This window comes from Heptranchias perlo, chromosome 1 (assembly GCF_035084215.1).
Source record: "Heptranchias perlo isolate sHepPer1 chromosome 1, sHepPer1.hap1, whole genome shotgun sequence".
NCBI lineage: Eukaryota > Metazoa > Chordata > Chondrichthyes > Hexanchiformes > Hexanchidae > Heptranchias > Heptranchias perlo.
This window is the reverse complement of record NC_090325.1, coordinates 68,080,427-68,094,260: the sequence shown is the minus strand read 5'-3', so window position 1 is coordinate 68,094,260 and position 13,834 is coordinate 68,080,427. Positions and strand designations below refer to the sequence as shown.

Here is a 13,834-nt window from a genome sequence, read left to right as displayed (position 1 = left end):
GTCTTGTAAATTGCTTTTCAGTCAGCTACTAAGAGCCGCACAATAACTAAGAATTTTTAGGATCAAGAATAGAGCTTTAGTTCCACAAGCTTTTCCCTTTTTCACTGATTAACCCACACCTAAATGTCTCCCACCATATCCCACAATTCTTTTGTTTCCCCGAAATGTATCTTGATCTCATTTTTATTATATGTTTTCCTGGTAATTTGCTCAACAGCTCTGTTAGCCTTTGGGTGAAAAAGTTCTATTTTACTTTTCTTCTGACTCCTAACTTCCTCATTTTTAACGTGTCCCCTGGTATTTCAACCCTTCACCAGAGTGAGCAATTTGCCTAAATCAACAATTCTCCTCCCCTGTTTCCTGGCACAGCAGTGCAGCTGAGAGTGGGAATTGCCTCACAAATGAAATCTAGTGAGTGTGACCTAATGAACTTGTTATTTAAATATGAATAAATGCATATAAATATGCAGCTATCATTCACAGGCTGTCCGTGAAGGTATTGGAGGCAATAACAATGTTGAACGTGGTCCAGTGCATTATTTGTATTTGCACAGAAACCTTCTGTGACATTGATGGTTACAGGAGAAGCTGGGGTTGTTCTCCTTAGAACAGAGATTAAGGGGAGATTTGTTAGAGGTGTTCAAAATCATGAATGGTTTTGACAGAATAAATAAGGAGAAACTGTTTCCAGTGGCGAAAGGGTCGGTAACCAGAGGACACAGATTTAAGGTGATTGGCAAAAGAGCCAGAGGCGACATGAGGAAACCTTTTTTTACGCAGCGAGTTGCTATGATCTGGAATGCACTGCCTGAAGGGGTGGTGGAAGCAGACTCAGTAGTAACTTTCAAAAGGGAATTGGATAAATACTTGAAGGGAAAAAAATTACAGGGCTATGGGAAAAGAGCAAGGGAATGGGACTAATTGGATAGCTCAGTCAAAGAGCCAGCACAGGCACGATGGGCCGAATGGCCTCCTCCTGTGCTGTTCTGAATATGATACGATGATAAGCATCCTCAAGCTCATTGGCATTATTCACAGAAAACTAAAATGTATACTATACACCTAGAATATAGAGAATAATATTTTAACCATTTATTTAGAAAATAATTCCACAACTTTTAAGCTTAATGTATATTTTTAGAACAAAATTTCTTCAGTTTGTTAAGATATTTGTGTCAGTCAGCCATGTGGGCCATTGGTCAATTTTCTTCCTCAGTAGTTAAGTGTCTAAGTGCATGTATTTTTACAAGTCTGCATCGTGTAACTACTGTATTTGAAACTAATTGGTCAGCGGAAGAACCACAGATCGTGGAAGAAAACTGAGCAGAAGCTGGACTTGAGAGAAAAGAGAGGTGTGGACTTCAGATTAGTTTGTACACCTCGCATTTCATTTGCTGCTGATATAAATGTCAGTGTGTCTGGCCAGGGCTCAGTTCAGTCTCTTATTGAAACTCCTCCTAACTCTCTTGGTCAATTGTTCTGCCCAAACTGAAAAAGTGCACATCTTTCAGGATCAGCGCAAACTGGCCTACGACCCTCTTCTCAGACAGTGACACAACAGCAGGCATAACTACAGAGGGAGAAGAAAATACTGACAGAAGAAGACATACTGAGAAAGAATTAGACAATTATACATCAAGTGGGAAATAAAAATATTGAGTTTTTTTTGCATTTATATAGTGCCATTCACACCATTAGGACGTCCTAAAGTTCTTACTGTCTCAAGTGTACTCTGTTGTTACGTAGGCAAATGTGGCAGCCAGTTTGCACATTGCAAGGTCCCATAAACAGCAATTAAATAAATGATCAGTTCATCTGTTTTCGTGATGTTTTTTGAGGGATGAATGTTAGCCAGGACAGTAGGAGAACTCTCTTGCTCTTCAAAAAGTGACATGGGATATTTTACATCCACCTGAACAAGTAGGCAGTACTGCTGTTTAAAATCTCACCCAAAAGACAGCACCTGTGGCAATGCAGCACTTCCTCAGTACTGCATAAGGTGTCAGCCATGGCTCCGTGGTAGCACTCTTGCCTCTGAATCAGTAGGTTGTGGGTTCAAGTCCTGCTCCAGAGACTTGAGCACAAAATCTAGGCTGATACTCCAGTGCAATATTGAGGGAGTGCTGCACTGTCGGAGGTGCCATCTTTCAGATTAGACATTAAACTGAGGCCCTGTCTGCCCCCTCAGGTGGATGTAAAAATTCCCATGACACTATTTCAAAGAAGAGCAGGGGAATTCTCCCTGGTGTCCTGGTCAATATTCTATACTTCAAAAGTACTTTATTGGCTGTAAAGCACTTTGGGACATCCTGAGGTTGTGAAAGATGCTGAATAAGTGCAAGTTGTTTCTTTTATTGAAGTGTCAGCCTGGATTGTGTGCTGAAGCTTTACAGCAGGGCAAAAGCTTTTCTGGCTCAGAGGCAAGATGCTATCACTGAACCCAGAAAACAATTACATGCTAAAGAAACAAGATACAAATAAAGAATGGGAGACTGAGAAATTACATTATGTTGAGAAACAAATGCAAGAGGAAATAAAAGAATCAAATGAAAGAGGAGTAAAAGGGAAGGGAGAACAGAACTGAAAATGAGAGCGAGCCTTACTTTTTTTTTTACAGATTTACCAGCTCCAGTATTGATAACTAGAGGTGTGGGAGTGGTTATGAGTGGGGTTAGTGCTGACAACATATGTAATAATGGGATCCAGACTGAAAAAAATGTGAGAACCACTGATGTACAATGCAGGAGTCCATCTCCAATAAATGAACTCCCGATTTTATTTATTTCAGCAGATCTACTGCCCGGTGTTTGGGGAGAGAAGAGAGACAGCTGGTGATGGGGAGCAAAGTTGAAAGTCCTTTTGAAGACCTTGATTGGTGGGGAGGTGGGGGGGTGGAGGGGAGAGAAGAAACATCTTTTTTTGGGGTGACACCAGAGAGGGGGTGAAATTGGTCAATGCCGGCAGTGCAAAATGGGTTGATAGCGATTCGGCAGCTATATTACTCCACGTCCTATTTATTTTTTCATTGACTTCACTGGCTTTGATTAGTTTCACAGCACCCCCCCCCCCCCCACCCCCCCAACGAGGAAGGAAGATACTTTTTTCAGAGGGATACTGAGTGAAAGACACCCTATTGGGTGAGGGGGTGGGTGTGAGGGTGAGGGGGACAAGAAGAGAGAAATCATGATCTGAATGGTGCAGAGAGAGGTTGGTGGGGGAAGCACCTGTTGAAAGCGGAGAGAGACAGATGACACGTTAAGTGGGAGGGTGTGGAAGAGAAGCATTGTGTGATGAGCTACCTCTAGCTCAGCTTCAGGCAGGAGGACTAGTTGCTGTCTAGGCCTTTCTGACCCCATAGTGTAAGAAGGCATAAACTTCCAACTCACCATGAAACAGACCACGGGAGATCTGCTGGTATATATATTCTTGCAAGGTTTACTTTTTATTTTATTCACATTGCACATTTGGAACTGTCGTGCACTCATCTGGAAATATATATAAAAATTTCAGATCTTTTGTATTTCAAGTTCGTTTGACAGTGTATTAAAACATAAGAACACAACAAATAGGAGGGGAGTAGGCCCTACGGCCCCTCGAGCCTGCTCCGTCATTCAGTAAGATCATGGCTCATCTTCTACCTCAACTCCACTTTCCCGCCCTATCCCCATATCCCTTGATTCCCTTAGTGTCCAAAAAAACTATTGAACTAACAGGCTATGCCCACTGCCTATGGTGATTACTGTTGCTCAGCGTTTGCTCATGTAAGGTATCTCCTGTTACTGAAGCTGGAAAGTAGGTGTTTGTTTTTACTGTACCGTGGTTACTGCATTTTGTTTAGCATGAGGCCACGTCACCTGCCAGCAGTGCTCCCTGCTTGCAGCAGTCTGGGCAGTGGATAAACAGACCAAAGGATTTATTTCAATTTCTCTTTAAATTCAAATAACAAAATAGTCGATTTCCAGCCCCCAAATCAAAATTGAGCTATTTAAAATATCTGAATCACATTGCATATTCACTGAACTTCAACTCAAATGTTGCAGAGAGAGGTGTAATTTTTTTTTAAAAGGTGTTTTTAAAAAAAGTTTTTAATGCTGAGGTGTTTTTAATAGTAACTTGCCATATAAAGGAATGAAGCTCAGATTACCATGTAATTTTATTACGTTTTACCTTAACTACTTTATGACGCATTTAAAAGGTACCTGTTACCAAAATGAACTCCCACTTTGAGCCACTGTTACGCACAAGAGAGCACTGAATAATGACAGGAATTTAGTGGTGAACCAGCAATAAGACAGTGTTGTTCTAACAAGAAGCAAGTGCCTTGAGTAAAAATGTAAAATTCAACTTAATTTTCCTCCAGAAATATAATTTAATATACTGTGTGGTATATGGTTCACCTTCTGCTACCTTATAATATTGCACTGAATATTTGTTTTACTGAATGACATAAAAAAATTTATTAGGGAAAACTTGAAGGATTTTTTAAAAAATCCACCCCTTTCTCTTTTTAGTACAGGGTTTCACATGGTACCTGACTGAGCTGAAGCTGTTGTCCAGCAGTCCACTCATGTCCCTACTTCCACATGCCCACCATGCTGCTTTATAGCTGGCCACTAGAATATGTGTAAGATTGTGGCAGATTCCAAATAATGTCATCGGATCCTGGCATTTACCTATTTATGAGGCCCCCGCCTGCTTGAGGCGCGTGGCCATGACACTGCCGGAAACCCAGCAGTTAAAATGACAGCAGGCATGAACACTTCAGGAACGCAGTGCATAGTGCCCGTCTGCCATTTCAACCACTCGCCTGCCCCATTCCCACCGGGCGAGCAGGGTTAAAATTAGGCCTAGTGTGTTGGAGCTTGGACACAATGTGCTGCTGCACAGTCATTTTTACAGATTGACATTGTAAGTATATTGGGGGCAAAATTGGTCTTGGGTGGTAGTGCAAAATGGGCGATAGTGAATCGGGTGGAGTGCAAAACGAGCGATAGCGAATCGGGTGATAGTGCAAAACGGACGATGGCGAATCGGGTGGAGTGTAAAACGGGCGATAGCGAATCGGGTGGGGTGTAAAATGAACGATGGCGAATCGGGTGGTGTGTAAAGCGGACGATGGCGAATCGGGTGGGGTGTAAAACGGACGATGGCGAATCGGGTGGGGTGTAAAACGGACGATGGCGAATCGGGTGGGGTGTAAAACGGACGATGGCGAATCGGGTGGGGTGTAAAACGGACGATGGCGAATCGGGTGGGGTGTAAAACGGACGATGGCGAATCGGGTGGAGTGTAAAACGGACGATGGCGAATCGGGTGGGGTGTAAAACGGACGATGGCGAATCGGGTGGGGTGTAAAACGGACGATGGCGAATCGGGTGGAGTGTAAAACGGACGATGGCGAATCGGGTGGGGTGTAAAACGGACGATGGCGAATCGGGTGGGGTGTAAAACGGACGTTGGCGAATCGGGTGGAGTGTAAAACGGACGATGGCGAATCGGGTGGGGTGTAAAACGGACGATGGCGAATCGGGTGGGGTGTAAAACGGACGATGGCGAATCGGGTGGGGTGTAAAACGGACGATGGCGAATCGGGTGGGGTGTAAAACGGACGATGGCGAATCGGGTGGGGTGTAAAACGGACGATGGCGAATCGGGTGGAGTGTAAAACGGACGATGGCGAATCGGGTGGGGTGTAAAACGGACGATGGCGAATCGGGTGGGGTGTAAAACGGACGATGGCGAATCGGGTGGAGTGTAAAACGGACGATGGCGAATCGGGTGGGGTGTAAAACGGACGATGGCGAATCGGGTGGGGTGTAAAACGGACGTTGGCGAATCGGGTGGAGTGTAAAACGGACGATGGCGAATCGGGTGGGGTGTAAAACGGACGATGGCGAATCGGGTGGGGTGTAAAACGGACGATGGCGAATCGGGTGGGGTGTAAAACGGACGATGGCGAATCGGGTGGGGTGTAAAACGGACGATGGCGAATCGGGTGGGGTGTAAAACGGACGATGGCGAATCGGGTGGGGTGTAAAACGGACGATGGCGAATCGGGTGGGGTGTAAAACGGACGATGGCGAATCGGGTGGAGTGTAAAACGGACGATGGCGAATCGGGTGGGGTGTAAAACGGACGATGGCGAATCGGGTGGCGTGTAAAACGGACGATGGCGAATCGGGTGGGGTGTAAAACGGACGATGGCGAATCGGGTGGAGTGTAAAACGGACGATGGCGAATCGGGTGGGGTGTAAAACGGACGATGGCGAATCGGGTGGGGTGTAAAACGGACGATGGCGAATCGGGTGGAGTGTAAAACGGACGATGGCGAATCGGGTGGGGTGTAAAACGGACGATGGCGAATCGGGTGGCGTGTAAAACGGACGATGGCGAATCGGGTGGGGTGTAAAACGGACGATGGCGAATCGGGTGGCGTGTAAAACGGACGATGGCGAATCGGGTGGGGTGTAAAACGGACGATGGCGAATCGGGTGGCGTGTAAAACGGGCGATGGCGAATCGGGTGGCGTGTAAAACGGGCGATGGCGAATCGGATGGCGTGTAAAACGGACGATGGCAAATCGGATGGCGTGTAAAACGGGCGATGGCGAATCGGGTGGTGTGTAAAACGGACGATGGCGAATTGGGTGGGGTGTAAAACGGGCGATGGCGAATCGGGTGGCGTGTAAAACGGACGATGGCGAATCGGGTGGCGTGTAAAATGGGCTGCCGATCCAATAATGCCTGTTTTGCATTAGCAACCAAGACAAGATTTACCCCCATTCTGTTATGAGTGCGGGGTTGCCAGGTTTCCCTGCCCTCCTGGAAACAACTTTTGAAATGTTTGCTATAAAGTTGTCAGTCCTATTCTTCAGTGGTCTAGGCCACAATCCCATTCTGGTCCTGGATCCACTTCCACTGCTGATCAGCATGATATGCCTGGTCTCCGGGTGTACCTCTCAACCCTATGCCAGGTCCTTCTGAGGGCCAGAATTATGGGAACTCTTGATATACGGAGTTCCTGCCACCTCTCACTCCAATAGCCTTGTTTGGAGCAAGCGGAGACTCTGTCCCCTACAGGCCATCCTGGATTCTCTGACTTCAGGCCGGGAGTCAGCGTATCCAGGTCCTGATCTAATTTCCGGCCTTTCTGGCACACTCCCGGCAAAGTGACACTGGAAGTTTGTGGAATGTGCTGCGGGATTTTTGGCCCTAAATGTTCAGTGACACAGACATCGGGGAAAAAAGACTAATAATGCAGTTATACTGTACATCTGGTGTTGTTGCAAAGCAGCTTCTGCTACAGAGTAATGCAAGGTACAACTGCAACCAAGCCAGCGTCAATTTGGGATTTTCCATCAGGTGTATAGATGATCTCATACCCCTTCAGTTTTGCTCCATTTTCAGTATAATTGTAAATGCCAGTTTAAAAAATGCTCAGACAGTTCACTAGCCCGCTGTTCCATTTTACAAGAGACAACTGTCCCATTGTGAAGCAGTAGCTGTATTATAACTACTAATTATTATTAAATGTAAATTGATTTTTGATAACAGGAGTTATGTTTATATTTTTATTAATAGTTGTCTTCCCTAGTATAGAATTATTGATCCACAGCTATTTTCCTAGCATCTTTTATATTTGTAATGTGAAGATTGCTTTACACATGTCTCCCTAGTTTATTTCCTCAAATTCTACATAATCTAAGAAAACAATGAAAAATAGAAATGTACATATATAAATTCAATATACAGCAAATGTCACTTTATCTGATGTCTGAATTCTTTTTGGCTGGAATTTCATAGAAAGCTGATATAGTTTGTTTACCTCTTACTGGAGCATTGCCAGGTCCTGATCCTCTGTGGAACTCTATGCCAGGATTTCTGTTCAGCCTGGCCCTTGCTTGAACACTGTACTAGCGCTTCTGGTTGTGGTTCAAAGAAAGAGGCAGACTTTGTTAGTTGTGTGATGCCTCATAAGAGTCCACTAACTGACTCAAGTATTATGGAGATGAAAATGATCAGATTTTTATAAAATGATGTGACGGTTTAGATGTCACAGCTAAAACTGAGCAAGAACGAGAAACCCTGTTTTTTCGTGTCTTATTAGAACTGAAATGTATATTCTATGAGTGACTATTGAGAGGACTTACTGACTCGTTTATATGGCTTTATGCATTCAGCTGTGCAGTACTGGTGTGGTTAAAAAAAAATCATTTGAAATCGTCATGGAGAAAATTTCATGGGCAATGGGAAACTGACTCAACTACCTGGCTCGGGATAAAGGCTTTCACTTATTTTATGGAAAATATTCTGCAGACTGAATAAGTTTGTTCATTTCTGGGTTTAATAATACCAGCAGACCAAAAGGTGGACAAAGAGAGAATTCTTCATTCATCGTGTTGTGTTTCTGACTGAAAGCTCTACAACTGTGTTTTCCTCTCCTACAGAAGAAGATCGCAAAATTGTCGTGGCTGCTTTGGTTTGACGAAAGAAAAAGATATTTTGCCGAGTTTTTTTTTGTTTGAAAAAAACATTATGAAGGACAACTCATGTGTGAGCTCTGGTCACCCAAACATGGCTTTGTGTGGCATGGTGGACCCTTTCAATATCACTGCTAGCCCTGTAAAAAGTTCAAAAGCTGAACTCCCATTCATCTGTTTGTTCGCAGAGGAGGCCTACCAAAAACTTGCAACCGAGACCCTGGAGGAGCTTGACTGGTGCCTGGACCAGCTGGAGACCCTACAGACCAGCAATTCTGTCAGTGAAATGGCCTCCAATAAGGTAGGTGGTGCCATGGTTTATCAACTGGTTTATCTGTTTTGATAACCTTTGAAGACAGTGAGAAAATAAGGTCTGTTGTGATGTAACATTGAGCTTCATGAATAAAGTTTTGTGCATGCACACTGGCAAACCTATAAAAGTTTGAGTGATATGAGTGATTAGAATTTGACTGATCATATAAGGAAGATGACTGCGCACAGTGTTTCTTGTACAATACTACAGTCATACTCTGGAAACATTAAAATAAAAACCTCCTCATCAAGAATCGATCCACGTAGTAAGCCGGAACTCAAATTGGTGGCCCAGTCCCCACACCAGCCATCTAAGATCAAATGTTTCTGTGTTCTGTCTAATGCACAGGAATCAATCTGAATCATATTAGTGTATCTGCAGCAAAATACTGCATGTCTTCCAGGTAAGAATACAGACACAAAACAGGTACAGTTTTTTTATATGAATGCAGGCCTTGTTCATCCTCTGTCATTCAGATAAAAAGAATGTGTTTTCATTTATTGATTTCATCAATAGTATCACCAGCCTGTTGCAAATGAAGTGTTTAAATTGCTTTTGATCATTTTGTATCCGTTTTCTTGAGACAAGTTTACAGTTTCAACAAGCTAGTCTCATAATCGAATTATAAATGGAATGCATTCTGTGACGTACCAAGAATGAATGCAAATATTGTTGATTGTGTGAACACTGTACATTTAGGATTACAGTGTAGCTATTTTTCAGTAAGTGAGATGTATAAAGCTCATTTCAACATAAAGGGTTTTCCAGTTTGCTCTTTTGGAGATCATATCCTTTTAGGTGGCTTATAGGTGGTGATCTCAAATTATCTCAATTTTTGTGGAAAAAGGTGACATAGGCCATATTATTAAGGCCGATATTTGGCCACCTCACCCACTATAGTGAAGTATGGGGGTGCATGTAATACAAACATCACAATTCAAGGCCAATACATGATGATGTGTGAAAATAAGTAGAAAAATGGCATTTGTAAATGATATACGTTTCATTTTATCTTGTGTTTCTGGAATCAAAGTTTATTTTTAATGAGCTGAATAGATAATGTGAAGTTATGACAGATCATTTCTTTCCGACTAGTGCAAAACAATAATAAGGTCACACTTCAATATCAATCCTTAGCAACCATAATGCAATCACCTGTGAATACAGCGAGTTACATCGAAACTAAAGCAAAGAAACAGGTCATTCGGCCCAACTGGTCTACGCTGGCATTTATGCTCTACACAAGCCTCCTCCCTTCCTACTTCATCTAACCCTACTAGCATATCCTTCTATTCCTTTCTCCCTCATGTGCTTATCTAGCTTCCCCTTAAATGCATCTATACTATTTGCCTCAACTACCCCTTGTGGTAGCGCGTTCCACATTCTTACCACTCTTTGGGTAAAGAAGTTTCTCCTGAATTCCTTATTGGATTTATTAGTGACTATTTTATATTGATGACCTCTAGTTTTGGACTCCCTCACAAGTGGAAACATTTTCTCTACTTCTACTCTTTTAAACCCTATCATTATCTTAAAGACCTCTATCAGGTCATCACTCAAACTCCTCTTTTCTAGAGCCCCAGCGTGTTCAGCCTTTCCTGATAAGTATATACTCTCAGTTCTGGTATCATCCTTGTGAATCTTTTTTGCACCCTCTCCAATGTCACTGTACCCTTTCTATAATATGGAAACCAGAACTGTGCACAGCGCTCCAAGTGTGGTCTAACTGAGGTATTTTTTTAATTCATTCATGGGATGTGGGCACCGCTGGCAAGGCCAGCATTTATTGCCCATCCCTAATTGCCCTTGAGAAGATGGTGGTGAGCCGCCTTCTTGAACCGCTGCAGTCCATGTGGTGAAGGTTCTCCCAAAGTGCTATTAGGCAGGGAGTTCCAGGATTTTGACCCAGCAACGATGAAGGAACGGTGATATATTTTCAAGTCCGGATGGTGTGTGACTTGGAGGGGAACGTGTATGTGGTGGTGTTTCCATATGCCTGCTGCCCTTGTCCTTCTAGGTGGTAGAGGTCGCGGGTTTGGGAGATGCTGTCGAAGAAGCCTTGGTGAATTGTGCGATGCATCTTGTAGATGGTACACACTGCAGCCACAGTGCACCGGTGGTGGAGGGAGTGAATGTTTAAGGTGGTGGATGGTGTGCCAATCAAGCGGGCTGCTTTGTCCTGGATGGTGTTGAGCTTCTTGAGTGTTGTTGGAGCTGCACTCATCCAGGCAAGTTGAGAATATTCCATCACACTCCTGACTTGTGCCTTGTAGATGGTGGAAAAGCTTTGGGGAGTCAAGAGATGAGTCACTCGCCACAGAATACCCAGCCGCTGACCTGCTCTTGTAGCCACAGTATTTATGTGGCTGGTCCAATTAAGTTTCTGGTCAGTGGTGACCCCCAGGATGTTGATGGTGGGGGATTCGGCAATGGTAATGCTGTTGAATGTCAAAGGGAGGTGGTTAGACTCTTTCTATCCCTCCAGAAATGAACCCCAGTGTTTGATTTGCCTTTTTTATGGCCTTATTAACCCGCGTCGCTACTTTTAGTGATTTGTGTATCTGTACCCCTAGATCCCTTCGCTCTACTATCCCATTTAGACTCTTATTATCCAAGCAGTATGTGGCCTCCTTATTCTTCCTACCAAAATGTAACGCCTCACACTTACCTATATTGAAATTCATTTGCCAATCACATGCCCATTCTGCTATTTTATGAATATCCTCTTGTATTTTGATGCATTCTTCCTTTGCATTAACTATACCCCCAATTTGGTGTCGTCCACAAATTTTGACATTTTACTTCCAAATCCAAATCGTTAATATAAATTGTGAGCAACAGTGATCCCAGCACCAATCCCTATGGAACACCACTCCCCACCTTTTGCCAGTCTGAGTAGCTACCCTTAACCCCTACTCTCTTTTTTGTTTTGTAGCCAACTTGCTATCCATTCTGCTATCTGTCCCCTGACTCCACATGCAAAGGGATCTAGGGGTACAGATACACAAATCACTAAAAGTAGCAACGCAGATTAATAAGGCCATAAAAAAGGCAAATCAAGCACTGGGGTTCATTTCTAGAGGGATAAAATTAGCCACCATTTACTTTGTGGATCTGCAAAACTCTTTTACACCCTTTAGGTTGTACACTTTGCAGATTCTGCATTGAGCATTTTATTATTGTAGATGCTAGGTGATACTTACTTTTATAAGATCCAGTGTGATTTGAAATTCATGTTTTCAACTTATAATTTAGATGGTGAACAGGCATTGTCACACCTTAAATACAAGTCTCTGATTTCAGCTTTCACCACTTCCTCAAGGATGTAGATTAAACTGCCCTCTGTCCAATAATACATATAATCCTTTAAATTGGATTTAAATGTCATTCATCATTATGGAGGCAAATCTTGCTGTGCCAAGATATTTGTTGGAAATATAAAACTGAAGTAAGAGTTAATTTTACATTCAATAACTGCTGCTAGGTTGATTGCTAGATTTACTGATTTAATGAAGTATGAAAGAACAAATGTCTTGGTTCCTTTATCCAAGCTGTGTGATGGGCTGTTCTTTATATAATCACAGATAATCCCATCGGACCAACGTACTTTACGTATAGTTAAATTGCCACAATGGCCTCCCCTGATATTTCCAGGAAAGGCAAGAAAGGCCAGGGTTTAGACTAGGCACGAAATGTTGAAATGAATAAGTAGAACTAACTGTAAGTACATAGTGTATTTACAAAATGAGTAGATTTAGTATAAGTGGAACGTCAGCAGTAAAACATCTCACCCTTAAATCTTCATTATCTTTTGTTTTTCCTGAGTTAAGATTAATTGGCATGTAATTATTATTCTTTAAAGAAATTGTTGACAAAATTGTTGTGCTTTGGCACATTTACAGTGTGTGCAATTTCTTTCTCATGTTGGAGCATTACACAAGTCATTTTATTTTATGCAAAAGGAAGACATGATGGCCCAAGGACATTTTTTGTTTCTCAACTATCAGTAAGTGCTGTGTGCAAATTAAGCTTGAGTTGACTGTGGCAGAGTGCACATAGAACCATTACATGTCAATCTGGTCCTGTGGTTTTGAAAAGCACAGAATAATGTACACGAATGGGAGGAATGGTTTCCTTCTGCCCATTCCGATACCAACGCTCCTTAAAACCTACCTCTTTACCTGTATGATATGCTTTGGGATGTTTTACTCTGTTAAAGGCACTATATAAACACAAGTTGTTGATGTTGTTTCTCTTTTCCAAGGAGATTTAATGTTTGTTCAGTGCAACATATCCTGTATCTAATACAAAAATTGCCTTTTTGCTGACCACTTTTACAGATGCATACACATTCTTGCCTGTGGAAAAGAAAGTAAAATGTGCCACCATATTTTTTGAAATTATTGGTCTTTTCATTTGTATGAAAGTCCTATGTGTCTCGGCTATAAACAAAAAAAAACTTGCATTTATATAGTGCTTTTCACGTCCTTAGGACATCCCAAAGTGCTTAACAGCCAATGAAGTACCTTTGAAGTGTAGTCACTGTCGTAATTTAGGGAAACATGGTATCCAATTCATGTACAGGAAGGTCCCACAAACAGCAATGAGATAAATGACTAGCTAATCTGTTTTTAGTGATGTTATTTGAGGGGTAATTGTTGGTCAGGGCACCGGGAGAAAACTCCCTTGCTCTTCTGTGAATAGTGCCATGAGATCTTTTAGGTTTGCCCTAGATAGCAGATGGGCCTCGGTTTTACGTCTCCTCTGAAAGACGGCAACTCTGGCAGTGCAGCTCAATGTCATTTTGGATTATGTGCTCAAATCCTGGAATGAGGCTTGAACCCACAACCTTCTGACTTAGAGGCAAGAATGCTACCATTGATTCGAGGCTGATACCCCAGAAGATAAGAACCACTGACTGTACCTCACAGTATTCTAGTTGAAAGAGTCCTGTACAAAGAATAGCATTTATCTTCAAAATTTGATTAATATCAAAACTGAGATTGGCAGCAGTTGGTGGGTGTGGGATTTCTTGGCTGTAG

The 13,834-nt window shown here is 42.7% G+C and overlaps 1 protein-coding gene across 3 annotated transcripts in view; it reads left to right on the top strand.

Annotated features, from left to right (window-relative positions):
- Positions 1 to 13,834, top strand: part of pde4d (phosphodiesterase 4D, cAMP-specific) — a 642,699-nt gene that overhangs the window by 564,351 nt on the left and 64,514 nt on the right. For all 3 annotated transcript variants that reach the window (XM_067986363.1, XM_067986372.1, XM_067986358.1), the window contains one exon: positions 8,668 to 8,780. In XM_067986363.1, coding sequence (XP_067842464.1) covers positions 8,668 to 8,780 — 113 coding nt within the window. The remainder of the gene's footprint in view (positions 1 to 8,667; positions 8,781 to 13,834) is intronic.